The sequence below is a fragment of the Dermacentor albipictus genome, chromosome 2, assembly GCF_038994185.2.
Source record: "Dermacentor albipictus isolate Rhodes 1998 colony chromosome 2, USDA_Dalb.pri_finalv2, whole genome shotgun sequence".
NCBI lineage: Eukaryota > Metazoa > Arthropoda > Arachnida > Ixodida > Ixodidae > Dermacentor > Dermacentor albipictus.
The window spans coordinates 136,607,510-136,628,790 of record NC_091822.1 but is presented as its reverse complement, the minus strand read 5'-3'; the positions used below and the strand labels follow the sequence as shown (position 1 = coordinate 136,628,790).

The 21,281-nt window shown below is 48.8% G+C and overlaps 1 protein-coding gene and 1 non-coding gene across 3 annotated transcripts in view; one reads left to right on the top strand and one right to left on the bottom strand.

Moving 5' to 3' along the window:
• Positions 1-4,619: 4,619 nt before the first annotated feature.
• The window catches only part of LOC135918356 (uncharacterized), a 40,013-nt gene continuing 23,351 nt past the window's right edge, over positions 4,620-21,281 (bottom strand). Inside the window, exons 5-8 of one of the 2 annotated variants that reach the window (XM_065452041.1) lie at positions 20,817-21,005; positions 10,745-11,035; positions 8,051-8,528; positions 4,620-4,763 (exon numbers count right to left, since the gene is read on the bottom strand). In XM_065452041.1, coding sequence (XP_065308113.1) covers positions 4,753-4,763; positions 8,051-8,528; positions 10,745-11,035; positions 20,817-21,005 — 969 coding nt within the window. In that variant the 3' untranslated portion in view covers positions 4,620-4,752. Of the gene's footprint in view, positions 4,764-8,050; positions 9,069-10,744; positions 11,036-20,816; positions 21,006-21,281 lie in introns of those variants that run through there. The other variant, XM_065452050.1, reaches the window with a different exon arrangement.
• On the top strand, positions 17,030-17,102 carry TRNAM-CAU (transfer RNA methionine (anticodon CAU)). The gene has a single exon. It is a non-coding gene; the product is annotated as a tRNA-Met (tRNA).

Sequence of the window (21,281 nt, the reverse complement as noted above, 5' to 3'; positions counted from 1 at the left end):
GGAGGCTGCGATCGCCAGCTCACCTGGGAAGCAGTCGATGGGTTGTCTTGCCCCGGTAGCGGTGGAAATGAGACGGAGCGGTGGCGGGGGCTGCGGTCCCGGCTTGATCGGGAGCTGGATCGTTGACGGGGACGCGATGAGCGGTTGTCTTTTGCGGATGGTGTTGACTGCGCTGAGTTGGATGGCGTTGACTTAGGACTGTATGCGAGTGGGGAGGGACCCCCCCGTTCGAAGCGGAGCTTACATGGGCGGGACCCCGTGACATGTGTGCCGCTGCACAAGATGCATTTAGGAGTGCAGTCAGGGGGGTCCCGAGCCGCGTGCACAGCTCCGCAGCGTGGGCAGCGTCCGGACCTGGGTTTGGTACATACGTCGGAGCGGTGACCATGGCTCCAACAATTGAAACAGGCTTCAGCCTTGGGGCGGAAGGGGTGACAGATGAACAGGCCGCAGTTGAACACCACGGTGCGAGGGAGTTCTTTCGTGCCGACGAAGGTGATAAGGATGGACCGGGTGCGACCCATCTGCCTTGCGTCGGCGATGGCGTAAGTGCTGCTGGGATTCATAGCCTGCAGGTCCTCGATTATCTCCTCTTGGTTTTGATTGTCCACGGCGTTGTAGATTATGCCGCGGAGGGCGTTGTCAGGTGCGGCCACATAAGCGCGCAGTGGGTACAGCTGGGTGGCGAGGTGCAACTCGGAGGTTCGTACATACTGTCGGGTGCGTTGCTCCGAGGGTGTACTGACGGTGAAAGAGTTGTTGTACGGGTTTATGCGTACGCGGTCCTCGACACGGGCGTCGCCGTACTCAACTCTGGCGCTAGAACAGAGTGAGGCAAGGAGGGCCCCATTGGTGGTTGTGCGGAGGTCGAGACCACCTCCAGGGCGGAAGACGATCTTGTAGTCTTCCGCTGGGAGTCGAGGCAGCGGGACGTGGCGGCGTAGGCGGTGAGTTTTCAGCGATGGCGGGGGTGCCATGGCGGACTTGAGGTGGGCGTTCGTGGTTGAAACGGCTTCCTTTGGATGGGCCGCACGGTGGGCTTGGAGTATTCGGGACCAGCGAGGGTCGTCATCAAATTCTTGTTGGGAGATGAGTGTACCGTCGACTATAGTTTTCATATCGGCGGCTTCGAGACAAGGGGAGCGAGTGCCGGCGCAGCGGACGCCGGTGCGACGCTAGGTGCAGCTGCGCGCTGCGGGCGAGGTGGCGTTGCTCCGAGCGTTGGGCTTAGCTCGGCGGCCCCGTGGCTGGTCAAAAATGAGGTCCTGGTGAAACCTTGGTTGGCGGGTCTGGGCAGATGAGGTGTCAGGAAGGTCCTTACATCTCCGGGTGCTCGGTAGCAGAAGCTGGAGAATATTCCGGGCGAGATGCTAAAACCAGGAGCAGAAATCGCGGAGCCCATGCGAGGCACGTCCGAAGAACGCCGGGCGTCGACTTGATTTCCCGGCAGCGTCACCGTTTCCTGACACCTGTGATCTCTCGGTCTTCCCACATGACGTCACGGCTCAATAAATAAATTATGGGGTTTTACGTGCCAAAACCAGAAATTTCCCAGGCGCGGCGAGCAAGCCTCAAGATATCTCAAAAAGTTACCAAATAAATTACAATACTTTTTCGGGTTAGAGAATTCGTCACGAACTTCTACCAGTAAGATTCAGTACACGCGAAACTAACTTCGGCACACAGCCGAGCTGCTTTTCGCCAACTGCGTCAATAAGCCGGGCGCGGCAACCGTGCTTCCAAACTACCCCAAATATAACGACGTTAGTTACAATAATGTTGGGGGCCACAGAATGCGCGATAACTTGTCTGTCTTTTTTTTAAATTATGGGGTTTTACGTGCCAAAACCACTTTCTGATTATGAGGCGCGCCGTAGTGGAGGACTCCGGAAATTTCGACCACCTGGGGTTCTTTAACGTGCACCTAAATCTAATTACACGGGTGTTATCGCATTTCGCCCCTATCGAAATGCGGCCGCCGTGGCCGGGATTCTATCCCGCGACCTTGTGCTCAGCAGCCTAACACCATAGCCACTGAGCAACCACGGCGGGTATGTCACGTCACGGCTCAATGTGCGCAGGCCTACTGCGACGCGTGTATTGCGCTCTCGATGCTCTGTGGGCGCAGGCGTCGTCAAGGAACGCACATCATAAATAGTGCGACGCTGCGGCGAGTCTTACGTGACTCAAATCAAATTAAAAGACCGATTAATTGTTGGTCGGAAACGAGGCCTCAGCTTCTTCACTTCCTATAAACTGGCTGCATGGCCCCAATAACGTGACTAAACGATTCACATGGTTCTATGGAGAACCAATCGCACGTCATACGAAATGCTTATAGAGATTTCAGTTTGCTATACAAAGACGAGGTGGACTATACTGCCCATATAGGCCAAAGTGTCGGTGACGTATGTAAGGGTCGGCCAACAAACTAAGCAGCTATGTCAATACGTCAGGCGCAACCTTACTAATGTCTTCATTTGCGTGTACAGATTGCGCCAACTCATGCTGTGCACAGACGCGTTGTGTGCACATGCGTACGTGTGTGTGTGCATGCGATCTTGACCGACTATCGGTTCATTAATATGACAAGACAAAATGCACCGGCCAGAACCACTTTATTACAGACCTAAGAACAGAAAGTCGGCGACGCTACCTTCGCTTATTTTTTTTTTTATTAGCACACAACACAGGATCTCGTGCAATACCGATAAATGTTAAGTATCGGTAGGGGTTTGAAGGCAGTGGTTTTTAGCCTTTTGTCGCAAGCCATATATCATCTGTGGTGATTAATGTATATACACGGAAGCATTGACAAGACCGCGCCTTTCATTCAGCAAGCCCACTATATATAAGCTGATAAAATTTTACCTCGGCCTGAAGTAAGCTGGCTTCCTAAGAATCACTATCACTGCCCACCAATGCGTATAGAATGCAACATAGATCTCGGGTACGCTGTAACAAGCCCGTACGTTAGGCGGCGAAGAAAGTAGTCTCGATGAATTTTAATTAGCTATTTAGTACCTGGTACAATTTCCCATGACCAGAAGCATATTAGAACGCGGCTCAGTGATTCTTGCCATGTGCGATAACACATGCTAATAACATTACCTAAATTTGACGAGCCACAACAACAGAAACACCAGGGAGAACAGCTACGAGCTGTCTAGCTTCCAAAGTATTACATAATCTTTCGTGAGCAGTCTATGTAACGTCACGCTCTTGCCACATGTACAAAGGTGACACTTGTATAGAACGCGATCCTGACGGCCAAAGCAGCCGCCATAGCACGAGGCAACCAGCATGGAGAGAGAAGACAGCGTACCCCGTAAATTTAGCTTGCATGCCCATATCCAGTTGGTTTCGCACAAGTTATCATCACTATACGTCGCCACGGCAGTCCAAAGCACCCGTCTTGCGCGCTCTAAACAAGTGTCTTGACTTCTGGAGGATATGTGACAAGCAACACCTCCGCGGTGGTCCCCAGAGTAGTCGCCAGCAAGGCCAAAGGACACGACGGCCAGCCGTCAAGCCATGTCAGCATGAAAAGTGACAATTTAGGGCGTAGATTCCTGACTTCCCATGACTTTGTAAAAACTAGAGCACGCGTTCGCTGAGCCGATATCGCTTCGATTTGTAGTCGTGCAGAAGAAACGGTGAACTTGAATTTGACGGAGACCCGCTCACACGCATGTTCAAGCGTCACACCATCAGCCGAGCAGGAAGACAGCCAAAGCAGTCACGAGGCACAAGAGCAGTAACGTGGTCAATGACGTCGAGCGTGAAGCGGCCGCCGACGATGAAATGCGGACGTCGTACACCACGGCGGGGCCCGGAGACTCCAGCAGGAGTGAATTTGGAGGCGCAGCCGCCATCGCCGTCTGCGATGACGTCTGCGGCGACGGTGATGACGACGACGGCCACTTGCGGGTCACCAGAGGCTTTCCCGAGCGCAACTTGTCACTCTTCTTGTCGTGGTCTGCTTCATCGAAAGAAGAGGTAGTGGGCAGACAAGGAGAGGCCCAGACCTGCACCGTTATGTTGGGGCCGTTTGTCAGCGTCACATAGAAGCAGCCTCCGTTGATCTGTACCTTGTCCGTGTCCGGTCCCCAGCCCAGCGATAAGCTTCCGATTCGGGTCAGATCCACCTTGGCTTCCACGAGGTGCCACTTCTTTGGCAGCTGGAGCCAGGCTCCGGGTCCGGCTAACACGACTGCCCGCTTGCCAGCGAGTGCCCGGTGTTGGCAGGAGTAGCCGACGCCCAGCGACCATTCCGGTAGCGGACCATCGTCGACGTGCTGGTTGTGCTGCTCGGAAGACGCGACGGCGGCTTTAGCGCGGTCAAAGTCCTGCTTCTGGTCGGACGGCAGGTCGTAGTACACGGCCGACAGCGGGAGAAGGCTCCGTAGCTTGACCAGTGTTTTCGTGCTCCATGGGTCTCGCGGCGAAGACCAGACAGTGAGCGTCGAACCAGGGATGACGTCCAGTAGCCACAGAAGCTGCGTTGTCGACGCGGCCAGCATGGAGGCTCGCACGGGAAACGTGACGTGCGGAACGCGGTACGGACCGCAGACCAGGAGTCGGGCCATGGCCTCGACGTGAGCCCAGGTGTAAGACGTCATGGGACGCGTGGTCCAGCCGAGCGACAGGGTGGCCTGCGGGAAACGGCTGGTGCACAGCTGCAAGAAGTGCTGGGCATCCACGTCAGGACTGCCGCCCGGTCCTTCGACGATGTCAGCGTTCAGCCAGAGGTCACGCAAGTTCTGCAAAGGAAAGTGACATTCGTCTTAGATTCGTCTCTCTAAAATTAGTTCGACATAAAGTCTGGAGGTGCTTTACGGTAAAGTCGATAGGATGACCTCAGACAGCCTGTGAACTTATGGCCTTACATTTTCCCGAGCTATTGCCCCGCAGACAACACGTCTGGAACTCTAAAAATCACAATTTAGGTTAAATTGGGTAGATTTGTTAGCGACGTTTCTCTATAGGTCGTCTGCGTACCGATGCAAATCAGCCTATAGACATATCAAATCTAAACCGCATAGTTTCTTTACATTAATATTTATAAAACAATATCAGCCACCCACAGCTGCTTATGGGCCCTTTCATACTGATGCAGAGTTGCCCCTTGGCTTTCAGGACGCGATTTCCGCTTTCTGATGAATTAAAGTAAGTTTAATCTTTTTTTCGCGAGAACACTTAATAGCCCTAAGGTTATTTTGCAGTGTGCGTTATTCGTTTTATTAAGGTGACGTAGTCATGCCTTCGCCAGGCCACCTCTTCAGCTTTCTGCCTCGCCATGGAGCGAAGGAAAACACAACTTAGCCCACGGCTGCCGGTATTCAAACTCACGCCTATGCGGCAAATTCGCATTTGGGAGTTAGATGCTCTATGAAGCAGTCTTAGCTATTGGAAATTTGCGCAGAGCTTTCCGCCTCACAGCCGCGTGAGGCAATGCGGCCTGTTTGCACGCCGTTGTGACTTCGGGGCAATGTGTGGCCCAACAACGTATACTTCGAAGGCCATACTGTAGTGGTTGAGCACGACGCTGTGTGCATTACAGACAAGTATATGCTCTTTAAAGATTACGGTTTTCGCTATGAGAGCAAGGACAGATTAATCGTGGACAAATCAATCCATATCATTGCGCCGTTGTGTCCGTCATAGCCCGCGGACTGGTGGTTGGTCATTTGTAAACCTCGCATGTGGTATTACCATCGAGGAAAAATGGAGTGCTAATAACGTTATATTTCGCAACGTCCATAGCAGATCATAGATCATGGGTATGCTAAACAGCAGCATCTTAGCTGGTTACGACAGGTAATTACCCAACGCGACCTGCTTCCACGCTATGTCATACGCGGATGACAATTAGATGCAGCTTACAGAGCGTTGTGAAATGCTGAAACACTAAGCACCTCAATTTATCGGCACTAGTTGTCTCAGCCACTCATGCATTGCCAAGAGAAATCTTGTCGTGATATAGGGAAAATATGACGCAAGTGCTAATTACGAAATAATAAGTGTAAGTTCATTTCATTGCCTGTGCGCTAGTTCTTTGTGATGGGAAATTCTTTTGGCAAGTTTCATGATGGTCGCGCCAATCATTTAACAACGTTGAGGCAGAGAAGTAGACTATAGGGCCGACTTCTGAAAGGAGTGCTTCCTTTGGCCTGTGTAAGATAATTGTTTTTCTATGCACTTAAAACGGAACAAAAACATTACATTCTGTCTACAAATGACTTAAAACAGCGAAAAATGGTGCTTGTGACCAAAAGTAACAGAGACAATGCAGTGGTAAAGCGGGCGTTATTTAATCAATGTTTTCTGCGACACCCGCGTTCAAACAGAGCTTACGAGAAGACAGAAGGTAGAAATTCATAAACTACAAAAAACTATTTAAGATAACTACAAAGTCCCTACGCTTCATACACACATCTTATGATAATATTCCATACACATTGCTCAGAGTGCCTGCAGCACTGTTATTTCCAATGTTGTTAGTTTTTTTCATTCCGGCATCAAACCTGCCAGCAACCTGCCGCTCGTCGGTGACCGTAAGCATAAAATAATTGGTCGTGTTAGTTTTCCACGGGTTACGTTCGCTCGTTTTATAGTTTACACCGCGTATGTTGTAGTCTTCCTTAAACGACAGTGAGCGAGTGTTAGTGCAAGTTCGTTTTGCATATTACCGTAACAGTGTATTTATAAGAAGCAGTGGGGAAGAAGGACATATAAGTGGTCAGAATAAAACCATATACCAGCGTCGGTCCTCTTAAAGGTATACATATACGCGATGAATATAACTGAGAAATCCCGAACGCACGATTATAAGCAGACACAAAAATCATATACATTAATTGTCATAGTCAGTCGTTTCTTTTTTTTTTTTCACAAACGCAAAGGTACATTTTCTTTCTTTCTTTTTTTTTGGGGGGGGGGGGGACGTTGAGGGGAGGGCGATAAAGGCGCATAACGGTAAGCCAATTCGATTGTCATGGTGCGAAAATAAATATAATAATCTGGCACACAAGATAACTAGTTCATACGTGAAGACAACCTAGACACGTGGAGATTAGCGGTGCTGCCAGTTCTGCAAGTGCAAGGCAGTATCACTCGGCTTGAATACAAGCTCGCTTAAACAACTCGACACGATAATTTTCCCAACAATAGAACTGCTCGTGGAAGCCACGTGTTGTGAATCGAATGGCGGTATGGTGAAAGTGGAGTGATCGCTGCTTCGGTGCATGGCGCTTCTGTGGAGTGCTTCGGCAGATGCATCGGCGATACTCCTTTGCGTGGGCTCTGACGCTGTGAGATAACACTGTTACGCTACAGCTTATCGGTTATCCTCCGCTAAGTTGTAACTTTCTCTGAGCTCTTTTCGCTCGGCAGAGATAGCGATTCTTGCAGCTTAATTAATGCGCTCTTTGCTGTCCTCCTGTCCACCCCAGATATCAAATAAAAAATATATAAAGAAAGAAAAAGATTGGAGAGTCACGTGGCGAGTGATTTTTGTGTTACACATTTACAGCGATAACGAGCTGAAACAGACGCAGACCTCAACGCGGGCACTGTTAAACATTGAAACACACCCTCCGCGAGCATTATATTATCTCTCTACGGGAAAAACCGTGGCTTATTAGCGATTGGAAACGCACCTGGTCGTACGGCAAATCTATCCCTCCGACAAAATAAAGCCACGCCATATCACAGTACGGGTGATACGTGCACACAGTGCATACCTAGAGCCCTCTAACGACCGCGCTAATTATACCGATAAAACACGGCATCGGCCAGTTTCAGCTGAAATATGAAAACGATCCCTCGTGTCCACATGCCATCCTAGGAAACTGAATTTGCATCCTATATTATGTCATGTCATGTAATATTATGTCAAATTTCCTACTCCGGGCGCTGTGTCATATGCGCGAGGGACGACGAGGCGCCGGGGCCTTGTCAGCCATTCATTTGCTTTATCGCGCGCTGCTCGTGCAAGGCAAGGCATCGTGCGCAAACGGCCGAGTATAAACCCAAAACCGAGACGCACCTCCAGGGGCGCGCTCTCCATGTCCAGGAAGGCGCTCTCCAGCACCTCGCTCGCCTTGAAGTCCAGCTTGAGCGTCACGTTGCGCGGCGAGCCGCACACGATGCGCAGGAACTCGCGCAGGCTCAGGTCCCACGAGCGCACGGGCGGGTGCGCCATCACGGCCATGCCGTCCGCCTGGCTCACGTCCGCCTCCACGTACGGCGCCGCGCGGCCGCTCAGCGCCTGCTCCAGCTTCCAGCGGCTGTTGGTGCCGTGCGACCACTCGACGAGCGACACGTCCTCGCCCCGCTTGCGGACGGCCCCGAACGCCGCCGCCACTCCGTGGGACGACGCCACGACGCAGAGCGTCAGCGCGAACAGGGCGAAACGGGACAGCGACGACCCGCAGGGGGTCCGAACCGTCGGTCCCGGTGCTGGCGAAGTCCTCCTCCGGAGCCGCGCCATGGCTGGTGGCGTTCGTCACCGCAACGAGGCCGTCCTGCCGATGCACCCGGGCTTTCGTTCGACGCTCGCCCTTCGACGACGCGCGCGCGGTTCACAGGAAGCGCGGGATGGTCGGGAGGGCTCGCGCTCGCGGTTATCGCCGCAGCAGAGGAGGCCGCCGCGCAGCGCAAGGCCAATATGGAAGGGGAGGCTTCGCGACGCCCTCTCGCTCGTCGCACTACAGGGCGCGGGGCGACACTCGCGCGCGGGTGCTTCTGGCGGTGGCCGCGCCTGATCGCGCCGTGGCGCAGCGGTCCGCGCTAAATTGCCGCGCTGATGCCACTTTCCGTGACCCACATACACATGTCAATTCTTGGCGCCGCCGCCGTCGCACGGGCTACGCGCGCGCTTATGTAGCGTACACCACGGCGCGCGCGGTCGTCCCACTCCAATGAGGGCGCCTCGCTTCCTCTGCGCGCGCTATGGCTTCGTCCTTCTTCGGTCGAAGCGCCGGATGCGTCCAAGCACGTCTCGGAGATCTGCGCTCGCGGAGCCTTGATCGGGCTCGAAGGCGCGTCCGCTAAGGGCTCGCGGTCTGTCGATAGAAAGGGAAGAGACAGGGGGGAGGGAGGATCGAATCTCCCGACTGAAGGCTTCGCCTTGACCAACGGCGGACTAGGTGCTTTGCTGGAGGCACGGTGTATACCGTAAACCGCACTACTCCGTACTTCTGATCTAAAGCAACTCACGTCATTCGACTGTCGCGAAAGTTAGTTTGTGGCTCCATACGCCGTGTAAACTTTGGGAGACCACATTTGACGCGGTTATCCTAGACAGTATATGTGTCATAACCAAGGTGTTGCCACGGGGTCTAGTATAGTAATCCTTTAACTGCAAGAAAAATAAAATTAAGCGAAGTACGACGCGCTGATTAAAATTTGATGGCGCTCCACCAACGCACATGCATCGGTCGCGACAGCTAAATATTCTTCCAAAGATTATAGGCGTAATCTTAAACAGGTAAATGTAAGAAAATTCTTCAGTGTTGCAGCTCTGCCATATCTTTGCAACGAACAGGTGATTTAGAACAGAGGCTGTTTGCAAATATTGTATAATCAAGGTTTTCAGGTTTTTCCGTCCTTTGGCAGCTTTCACGAAATATACATGTACACAAGTAATAATCTCATTTGCAGCAATCTATAACATCAAGACCAAAGAAAACAAGGGAACAACCACAAAAAAGAAAAAGAACGAAAGAAAAAGTAAGAAAAAAATATAAAGGACGAAGATTGATACCCGTTTCCGAAGTGTGATCGGCCCGATAGGTTTAAAGTAGACCAATCGTGTGATGTCTTAATGAGCTACAGCATTTGGCACTGGCCACCCAACACATGTAATCAAGCGAGTTCAGAACATACTTTTAAAAAGTTGTGATATCGCCAACTAGATGGATGGAACTGCACGTCCAGCACAGATAAAAAAATCCGTCAGCGCGGAAGAAGTGTAGAAAACTCAATGTATTCGCTATTCCAGATTAAAGAATACACAAGTCAGGCTTCTGGCCGGTTATCAATAGTGTTAGCTAAATACGGCGTCTTTCTGTGTGTGTGCCTTGAATGCATCGCATCCATAGCACACCAGATTGTAAGTCGGAGCGCTTTCATTCAGCGCAAAGTCGTTACAGCAACCTCACTTTCAACGTAGAGAGATGCGTAAGAGGAAACGATCCCCGCGAAACAAGCGACGGCGTAACAGCGAAATGGCATCTGCAAGAGCGGTCTTCGTTAAAAAGTGCCCCCGTGGCGAGCCGACCACTGCCTTTTCTTTCTTACCGGAACTTTGCACAATTACTCCACTCTATTGCTCATCACTTGAAACAGCTCTGTTACAAATAAAGGAGCGAACGGAGAATGTGTTTTCTGGGCGTCGTCTTGTCTCCCTTCCGCTGCGCACCGTTACCTTATACTAACGACGTTAAATCGGCAACAGGCCTTTTTGTCTTCGTGTCTACGCGAGTCACATACAAAACGGCAAGAAGAGAAAGAAAGAAAAAAAAAGTGACTGTCGATGGGCAAGAAAAAGAAACAAATAAAACGTTCTTGGAGAAGGAAGTTGAGGCGCTGTCTACAAAAGAACGCGCACAAAAAAAAAGAAGGAAGGAGAAGAAAAGGAGAGTTCCGCCGAGTCGCTGAGAGGTAAATTCCCCATCAGCGCGTTTGCGTCCGCTCAGTGCAAGCGCAGTTCCGTGCCCGCAGGTCTCTTGACGAGCACCTGGAAGGTTTCCAAGGGCGCCGGCAGTGGTTCCCTGACGTCGCAGGCGTAAAGCCGTGACCCGTTGCCCGAAACCACGGCCCCCAGCAGCAACCTGCCGTCCGGATTGAGCGGCCGGCTGCGGCCCACCAGTGCACCTCCGACGGTCACCTCAGCGACTTCGGGCGACGACGTCGGCGACCCGGAGAGGTCGTCGCTGGCGTTGCCCTTCGCGCTTCCGCCGCCGCCGAAGTCCACCCACTCGAACACCACGCCACGGGACTCGACCAGGAACTCGAAGATGAGGGCCACCTAGTATACCGGACGAATTGACCGGTAAAATAAAATTGGTGTAGTTAAACTACATCAGTGCCGGCTATCCGAACACACCTCTAAGGCATTGAAACTACTAAACTACTACTTTCGTCATGTAACACGCACAATCATTCCACACGCCGTTGTAGCATACTGTCTCCACAAATAAAGAGTATCGTCTAGATGTGTGTGTGTGTCTGTGTGTGTGTGCACACGCACGCACGCACACACACAAGCTATCCAGAAGAAGCGTCCTATGTGCACTCTATAGCGTTAATTCCTAAAATAAAATAAAATGTAAGAAAAAATACACGTTGTACCAGCCAGAACGGCGGTGTGATTATGATGCACGAAATATATAGTCGGACACTCTGAATAAATTTTGTCATGTGCACTAGCGTTAATTCCTAAAATAAAAGAAAATATAAGAAAAAAAGACTGAGATATTACGAGCCTAAACACCGGTGTGATTATGATGCACGAAATATATGATCAGACACTCTGAATAAATTTTGATCACTTGGGGTTCTTTAATGTGCACCTGCTACATTGTACCCAGACGTTTTCACATTTCAACCCCATCGAAATGCTGCCACCGAAGCAGGGCATCGAGCCCGCAACCTCTTGCTTAGAAGCGCTACGCCATCGCCACTACGTTAATTAGTAGGAGTTCAAGGTCACTGTGCAATAGGAACGATATTATACGAGCACATAATAATGTAACATTGTTATAGTAGTTTTAAAATCAATGACGTCACGCTGAGTCGGTGCGGAAACTCACTGTGACAAAAAAACAAAAACCAGAGAAAAGAACAGGTCTTCGAGTTCTATTTTTAATTTACTTACAATTTGTGCTCGCAAAAAAGTCAGTAACGAGTTTAACTGTATTAGTAAATTTTCTGCCTCTGCAATAACGAAACGGCCATCCTCCCCGTGAGAAAAAGCTTGATAAGCGAGAAATGCCGCAAGAACGCGAGAGTTGGCAACGTCACCCAGAAGTGTCGGCACGTCGCGGTGGCGTCATGAGTATTAAGAACGCCTTATTCGACTTTGGTTAAATGTTTGTCGACAGAAAATACATTGATTGCCAAATGAGTCTGAGGCTCAGGCTAGCAAGCTTCGAGGCCTCTTAATTCCTACGCCAAATTGGTTCATCTGCGAGAAAATTCATTGCAATAAGTCACGTCACCAAGTGATATAGGGAGCTAGTTGTTATGTCATTATTACCAATTATTATTTATTTAGCGCACAGGAACCGCGGCCACAAAACGGATAAGACCAGCACAAACGCTATGGCGACAGTTTTATCACTGTGAACATATATAATTTGTACATGGCAGAAGCCTTATATAGAACCCGTAACACAAGAGCACCAGAAGTGACAACCTCGGCGCATATAGAAGTAAGGAAAGCGAGAAAAAAAGTACACCAACTATTACGATACCCCCTAATGCGAAATTTGAGTGCAGCTCAACACATGTTTTTATTTCATGATATATTGGCTTGCGCGGACAATCTGTGTAGTGGGGCACGGTGCCAAACAAGCGAAATGTGGCGCGACTGCTTCGCTAATTGGGAGATCGCGAGAGGCAGCGCGTAGGTGACACGTGGGCGCGATTCACAGCAGCCGCAGCAGACAGACATCCGATCATGCAGCGCTTTCTTTCCATACATGACATTGGTGGCGTCATCGGCGAACAGACGACGCGCGCTAATCTGGCGCCATCTCGTGGCCTTGGTCCGGCAGAGCCCGTCTTGCGCGGCACTACGCTTTTCTGCTCATGCTATCGCCATACCCTCCTCCTCCGCTTTCCTGCTCGCGCTCTTTTCACTCTCGCCGTCTTTCATCCCCTGCTGCGCTCCGCATTCGCTCTTTCATCCTTCGGTGTGCTCGTTCGCTTGGTTACGAGCACGGTGTTACGAGGGATGCCGACGCTCGCCGCAGGAATGGGCTCCTAAAAGCTGCGCTCTAAAATAAATAAATGCAAGTAACGTGCAAGAATCTCCACGTCAACCACCACTTGTACGTGCAACGCATAGATACCTCAATTCTTTGGTTAACAAAGCAATGGATGGCAAGCTTACGCATGAACGCTCACCCTTAGCCATTTCTGCAGCTCCGACTATGGTTCGCAGGTCAGCGTTCTCGTACAAAACAGCGCATTTTTAGAGTGCAGCTCTATAGGTGTCCGTTCCTGCGCCGAGTGTAGGTGGTGTGGCTGAGCGAACGAGCACAGCGAAGAATGAAAGACGGGAGGCGCGAATAGCGGAGATCAATGAGAGCAGCAACTCCTTCAATGACGTGGGCGCGGGAAACTGTTGTCATGCGGACCCGCCCGACCACTCGATGCGTACTCGTATCTGGTCTCAGCGGGAACCGCTCGTTTCGTACTATCGTCTGCTCGCGTCAGCTCTCACTCGCGCTTGTTTGGTTTGCTTGATTTGGTCTCGTTCGCGCTTGTTTCGATTGTCGTGATTTGTGATTGCTTTGTAATCTGATTGTATAGTACTTTCTGGAAGCCACGGGGCACCAGCTATTACAGTGGAACATTCGACGAGTCACGTATACAAACCGACGTGCTTGACCCACAGATCAGACTTTCGACGATTGCTGACACTGATACATGTCTCTCTCAAACTGAAAACACGTATACAGCTGCGCTCACATTTCGGATTCCTGAACCCTGGTTTACAGCCACACCTGTTACAGTGCACCGACACGTGTCCCTGCAGTCCCTCGCGGATATTGCAGTTATGTCCGCGGAGCCGGTCATGCTGACGTCGCCCTGTTTGAACCACGTTACTCAAGCAGCGCGACAGAAGTTGGAATTAATTGCTTGTACTAATTATCTCTTTGGTATCCATGGCGCCTATGTAGACTTTGGCATGGCGCCGATGTGAGCCTTTCCGTCAAATGAATGAATATGAGGTTTTTAAAGAATGATTTAACGTAAACTGATTTAGCGTCCCCTTTAGGAGGGACACTGAAGAAGAAAATTAGGTTTGCTTTAGCAAATCACGCACACCTCTGCAATGTCGAAACGGCCACCAACTAGATATTCGTCGCTCATTTCGAGGGCCTCTGCTTGTGCTTAGTGAATTATCTGTCGACATAAAAGGCCAATACATGCGCACTAAACGGAACTAAAGACTGGACTTAGCAAGTTTCGAGCAGTTTTCCTGTGCCCAAATACGAGCGAATGCTTAAGAATCTGACGTCACCATGACGGACGAGCACTGAGGCACGGCCGCTGGATAAAAAAAGAATCCAGCGGCCGGGACTGAGCTATCGTCGCGAAACTATAAATAATAATAATAATAATAATAATAATAATAATAATAATAATAATAATAATAATAATAATAATAATAATAATAATAATAATTTGGTTCTTAATTACTTTTACTAATCTGAGGGAGGCCGCTGGTAGGCTTGGTAATATTGATGAATGATCAATCGATTAAATGTATCCCACAAGACGATTAATCTTCATCGATGTCCACCTTTCATTTAATCGATTAGACCTGTTCGATTAGACCTTTCCGAGAGTTTGACAGAAGTGACGCGAAGATTTTTGAAACGTGCTCGAGTGGTGGCGCATGAGCGGTGACTGCACCGCTGTGGTCTAGAGCGACTGTCGACTGTTAGCCTCCGAAGCTTTTCAGTCGGCAGAGGACGACAACTTTAGAGGGACCTTAGACAACTTGTGACTGGAGGGACTCCTTGCGGAGGATTTATAGTACACGGTGTGCGCACTGTTTTTAAACCCAGTCGTTGATCGTCGTGCCACTCCCAGTCTACCTAAAGAGGGGGCACAGCATGCGCGCCGGTTTGGAGCATGTATTTTGACATGGCGATGGAGTTAACGTCGATTCCAGCAGTTCTGTAGCGTCCGAGCGTCTGTTCTCACATGCTGGTTGCGTGGCCATTCAAAGAAGGGGGTGATTTCATTCAAACATCCCAACCAATCGACGTTCTTTCACTTTGTAGATAATAGCATGTGGTTTCAAATCCTAATCCAGTAATTTTCTTTTCCCCTATGCATATTCAAATTTTTGCATATTTCAGTTGGACTTCTTTCTCCTTTCACTTTTGCAATTTTTCTTATTTAAATCAGCACTAAGTGACAACTATATTAGTCTTTAACAAGTTAAAGATTATACTGTATCAAACGTTTATAGACTTGTGTTTCAAGCTTAGTTCCACCTTTGAAACATTGAAACAGTGTCCAACAAAAGTAGAAAACTGTGTTTCAGCCTTCTTAAATGTGTCCTGCAAGTTTTTATATTATTCAATTAATCTATGAAAAACCTTGCGTCCCAAGCGATTAAGCGACTGCAGGCTAATATGACGAACAAATATATGTTAATCGAATAAAAATATTAATCGACCATCCCTAGCCGCTGGCGGCGACATACCTTTTCAGTGCCATGAGCCGCCAGTCTGCACGTGCCAGCATAGTTGCCTGACTAACGCGGCTAGTACTAGTAATACAAGTAGAGGTACGGCAACGTGAATGTTAGGGCCTTCCAACAGAACTAGAACCACGGCACAAACGAGACCGCTTTTGTGTTCATGGCAATGCAACAAAATACCAAAAAAAAAGAATGCTTAAACGAGCTCTCAGACATTTCAAAAAGGAAATCTGGTCTGTTTATTGTTATCAAGTAAAAAAGAAAGAAAGAAAGAAGAAGTCAGGACATTTGGCCATCCCGACTGAGTAAAGACGGGACACGGGACATTTACCCAAGAGCTGTCCCGCTAAATTAAGGATGCTTGGAAATCCTGGTATCAAGGTGTCGGTTTTGCACCTCGTCATATCTCCTCGCTATGCTTATTTACCGAGACAGCTTCGAGTAGACCGCTGAGGCTACAGCCTTTCTCTGAGCTTCAACGGATGTTTTTACCACTTTTCTCAGCCCGAACATCAGATGGCATGGTTCCAGACGTTGAACGCTTTTTTGTCGTCATGTAAGGAAGCGTGAAAAAATGAACAAAATGAAGAAAACAAGGGGATAGGATCGGCAAGGGAATACGTCGTTGGTCAAACCAAGCGCTCCCGAACATTCATTTCGCCAAAATCACAACTGCAGCAATCGGCTTATTTCGATCCACTCCCACTGCCAGCTCCAACTGTTCAATGAGGCAGATTCGTAACTAGTAGTTGTACAGGCGCTTTTGCAATGGCCCAGCTTGGACACGCCTGGTGGTAGCTTGTCCACATGAGATGCATCAGAGAGAAATAGGGTAGTCCCCTTCCACCCTTTTTAGCAACCACTTGAGCCACTATAACTAATATGTACGTGCGGTGAAGCTGACATCAGTGTTGGTATAAAAAAAACAATTAATAAAAAGAAAAAGAAAAGCGTCCGCACGGTCCATTTGAATGAGCTTGTGATTGTACTAATGAACACAAATGAATATTGGTATGAAATTTGTCTGACGAGATTATCTGGGTGACAAGCTTATTTATTTATTTATTTTTTCTAAGTTTCGCCGATTATTGTTACTTAGAAGGAATAAAGCGCACTCGACACCGAGTCCGCACGGACACAATCGCGAAGAAACGACGCTACTTGCTGTTTGTGTTCGTGTAATCCAACCAAAAAGCCCGGATTGAGGCATTGTTGTATGACCCTCTCTTTTATTTTGTAGTTCAAAGAAAAGTGCGATGAGTTCTTCTCAGTTTACGGAAGGCCGAGTTCCCTTGTAGCCGCTAAAGCTAACGAAATAGCGCTGCTTATCACCGCGAAAATGCGGCAACCGGCAATTTCACTTTCCCTTCATTTTACCGCAACCTGGCGTTTTCTACCTTTCACACAGTGCACAGTATTAAGAGGTGCTTGTATACCCTCTGTAGTGGTGCAAAATAGCATGAAATGCTCACTGAAATGGCTTGGGAGAGTTAAAAAAGTTCAACAAACACAGTCCGATATGGACACCAGCGCTTAAACAGTAAAAGTACCCCTATATCAGCGCCGCAGACATCCGCCTCGGTAGCGCAGTAGGCAGCGCGTCAGTCTCATAATCTGAAGGTCGTGAGTTCGATCCTCACCCGGGGCAAGGCGGTGTATTTTTTTTTCTTTTTTTTTTATTGCGTTTATTATCAGTTACAGCACCAACAAAAATATTCTGCATTTCGGCACAAACTATTCCACTGCACCTTTGCAAATCGCAGCAACTATTCAAGCCTAAGAACTCGCTGTCAACTTCGGCGCAACAGTTTATTGGCTCTGCACTTATTGCAGTATCGAGAAGTCATTACAACAGCCATTCTACGAAAGCGTACAGCCATGCTTTTTAATCGTGCGACCGTTTCAGTACGAACCGGTTTTGTTTTAATGGGCGGTGTCCAGATAACACCCCGCGAATACTCTTGTACTTCAGTAGAAATAATTTTAGAACAAAAGTGAAAAAACAAGTTTAATAACGACTCTGCGTTGTACCATGGCAGAATCGCTGCAGTAAAAAAGGACAGAAAGTGACACGCCAGCGTTGAGTATTTATTAAGCGCCGTCCAGCACCATAACACTGCGGCGAAGTTCAGAGTATGCGTCAGCTCTTGCATGGGCTCCGAGATTGCAGCGCTGCAACTACGCTTGAAGCAGCGCGAAGGGGACGAGGACACGAATCGCAAGCAAACACAACAGGGCGAGCGCTGTGCTGCCGACTGGAAAATTTATTGAAAGATCGACCAGCCTTTAAAACATGTAAAAAAAAAACACCAACAATAACCAGAAAAGATTTTGTAAGGCATGCGTACTGTCTAAGTGGAGGTGCTTCTGTTCTCTAAAGCACATCTACTTGTAGGCAGTATACACATGCCTGTTATTTAAAGGCATGCGTATACCGCCTACAAGTAGATGTGCTTTAGAGAAGAGAAGCACCTCTACTTGTAGGCAGTACGACCTCTACTTGTAGGCAGTGCGCATGCCTTTCATAAACCTTTGTGGTTATTGTTGGTGTTCTTTTGAGATATTATAAAAGCTGGTTGATCTTTCAATAAGTTTCCCAGTTGGCAGTACATCGCTCGTCCTGTTGTGTTTGTTTTAGATTCCTGCCCTCGTCTTCAACGCGCTGCTTAAAGTTTTACCTGAAAAATAACCAACTCTCCCAAATCACGTTGTTGCTGCAACTAAGCGTGGCGCCGCGATCTCGAAGGCCATACTTTCGGCGCGCTGCGACGTTGCCGCTCGTTCTCAGACAGGCGTAGCACATTGCGCACGAACTTAAATGTACGGGATAAAAATCGAGTTCGCTCTCTCGAATTGAAAAATGCATTCTCAAGAGCCTAGTCAAGTACCAACTCCAACACAGCCGTTAGTAATCAGCTTGACCGGGCATTTTACCTATACGCATAGCGTTTTATGCATGTTTAATTAGTTTATACGAGAGACCGGGCACCGAAAGAGACCGGTGATGTCATCGCCACTGTTTCTTGTTCACCACCATTCCCTCTTTCTAACACCAAAGCATGAAGGGAAGATAAATTTCATTTTCCCATGCACGAAGGTGAAGAAGCATTTTCCATACGCTAACGCGCAACTTAAGCCCTCTATCCCCCGCCGTGGTTGCTTAGTGAATATGGTGTTGGGCTGCTAAGCACGAGGTCGTGAGATGGAATCCCCGCCACGGCGGCCGCATCTCGATGGGGGCGAGAAACACCCGTGTGCTTAGATTTAGGTGCACGTTAAAGCACCCGCGGTGGTCTAAATTCCCGGACTCCCCCATTACGGCGTGACTCATAACTATATCATGGTTATGGCACGTAAAACTCGATAATTTTTTTTGTGTGTGTCATCTATCAATAGAATATTTCAGTCTCTCATTATTATGAGCGCGCATATCAGCGCCATTCGATAACTATATATGTGTGCTCTATTTGGCATACGTTTCGATTAGGTGCTATCCCGCTTGCATCGGAATCTGCAGCGACACGGGAGTCGAACGACCTTGTGTTCCTGGCAGAATGACTGGGCGCACCCTGCTGAGCGAGCGTGCTAGGAGCACTGATCGGCTTCCATTAACAAATAAGACGGTCATGTTCTGCAGGATAATTCCTAAAGAACGTTACGTAGTAAACTTTTGTAAATTACATGCATAGTCCATCGGTGACTGTTCGACAATTTCTGATTCCATTGGCGGTCGTCGGCGGACGAAATACATGGATAAAACAAAAGGTCGGCAGCATATATGTTACCCTCCTGCGACACGTGAAGGCGAAAGCCTGTTGCACACGTGGCAGTGCATCGAGTTATACGATCGGAGGCGTCAGACTTCTCGCAAGACATAGCGAGCCGCAGCGTGAAGTAAACGTATGGAGCGCAGGTCAGCCCTCTCAACGACACATGCGTGCACCTAATATAATGCACTACCTAAAGGTTCTTTCATTCTCTCTGTCTTTTCTTCATTCTTTATTTTTTTGTTTCTTCATTCATATCCAGCCATTGCATCTTTGCTTGCTTACGGGGGGGGGGGGGGGGGGGGTATTAACCATTCCTGATGATGATATTTTTTGTCTCACTCGACGCCGCCTTCTTCGGGTATGAGCCATTGCAACGAGCGACTTAAGGCTTTTGCCTTAAACGTGCACCGGGTTGGAGGAGGGCAAGATAGCAGTGCTTCATTAAGAGATGTATAACTCCTATGAAGATGTATAGGAGGTGCAAATAAACCAAGGAGCAGAAAATAAGACCCTGTTCACGCTTACAAACAGGCTTCCCAGAAGACTTCCGGTTAAGCCCTCTGAAACAACGCAAGTTACAATAGCCTATAAATTTACAGAACCCTCCAGCTGGCATAGTTTTGCTAAGAAGTTGGAATGTTCTACAAATTAATTTTATTGTTCAGCGCCACAGAAAAAATCCCATACATGATATCTACACATGCCGCACTTTCTTTATATCTGAACACATCAAGAATATGTGCCTACAGTAAATTATGCGCAAAATACTTCCGTTTTCTTGGCAAACTTGACTGTCAGAAATGCATGACCGGAAGTTTTCTGGGGTCATGAATGCACTGCTGCCACAGCGCGGATGAAAAAGGTCTTATTACGATCGGCTTCCGTTCTACCAATCACACGCGTGTCCTACAAATACCGGTGTTACTTGTGCTTTACTTGCACTGCATGCACTGAATATCTCCAGCACTGTTCTGAATAATTAGTTGCCGAAATGTTCGGCGTACGGTAACCTCACTTCAACACGTCGACACAGGGGGAATGTGTCCTCGCACGCATTCGTATACGGTAACCACGCCAATCATACGCGACGGTTCACTCGCTATTGCGTATTGTGGTGATAATGCGTACTGCAGGCAGCGGGTTCGTTCCCCGACCGCGGCGGCTGCATTGCCGTGGCAGCATAACGTAAAGGCGACCGTGTACTTAGCTTACGATGCACGTTATCAAGAGGCTAAGCTGGCGAAAATTATATTCGAAGCCCCCACCCCCTCCTTGGGCTCCCATACGGTACCCAGTAGGGTTGCAAATTAATAACACGAAAACAGCTAATGCACAATAACGTCTTTCCCGACACCGTAGTCAAACGAAAACACTCCAAGCTTTTGAACTAAAAACGATTGTTTTTTTTTTCTTTCCAGAATTTTGGATCATTCGCATATAAACGAAGCTTAATTCTGATAAACGGAACTTCGTTTTCTGTTCCTCCGAGTTTCGTTAAAGCGGAGTCTACTGTACTTTCAGTTTCTTCATCTTAATTAAAATAAAGCGCCAAGTACTACTTACTATAACGTGCTACTGCATCGTGCGCGTACCTGTCCTCCGGGCAGCACGCAGCCCACGGCGACCACCTTGCAGGGCGAGAAGCGGCCGTCGAAGAAAGCCCTCCCAACCAGGGTGGGAGTGCCACCCTCGAGTCCGCCGAACACTGCGCCCTCGGTCGAGTTGCACCGGTCCTGGCACTGGTGCCAGCGCTCCACGGGGTAACCCGGCGGGTTGCGTACCTGTGAGTGGCAGGTGACGTGCGATATGCTCTTACCATGCGAGCGTAATGGGAAGACGTGGGTTCGAATCTCAGCTACTGGTAGTTTCCTTTTTTTTCATTGCCATTTTTTTGCTAATTTCAATTCAGTGAAGAACTGCAGATAATTTCTCCTAAGACGTCATTGGTATCATTGTTTATTGGCTTCTTATCGTATAACTAATATACATATATAGTCATAAACCCAGGTCAGTCGCACACCGCTCCTCGAAGAAGCAGGACACGTCTCGAGTGGGCC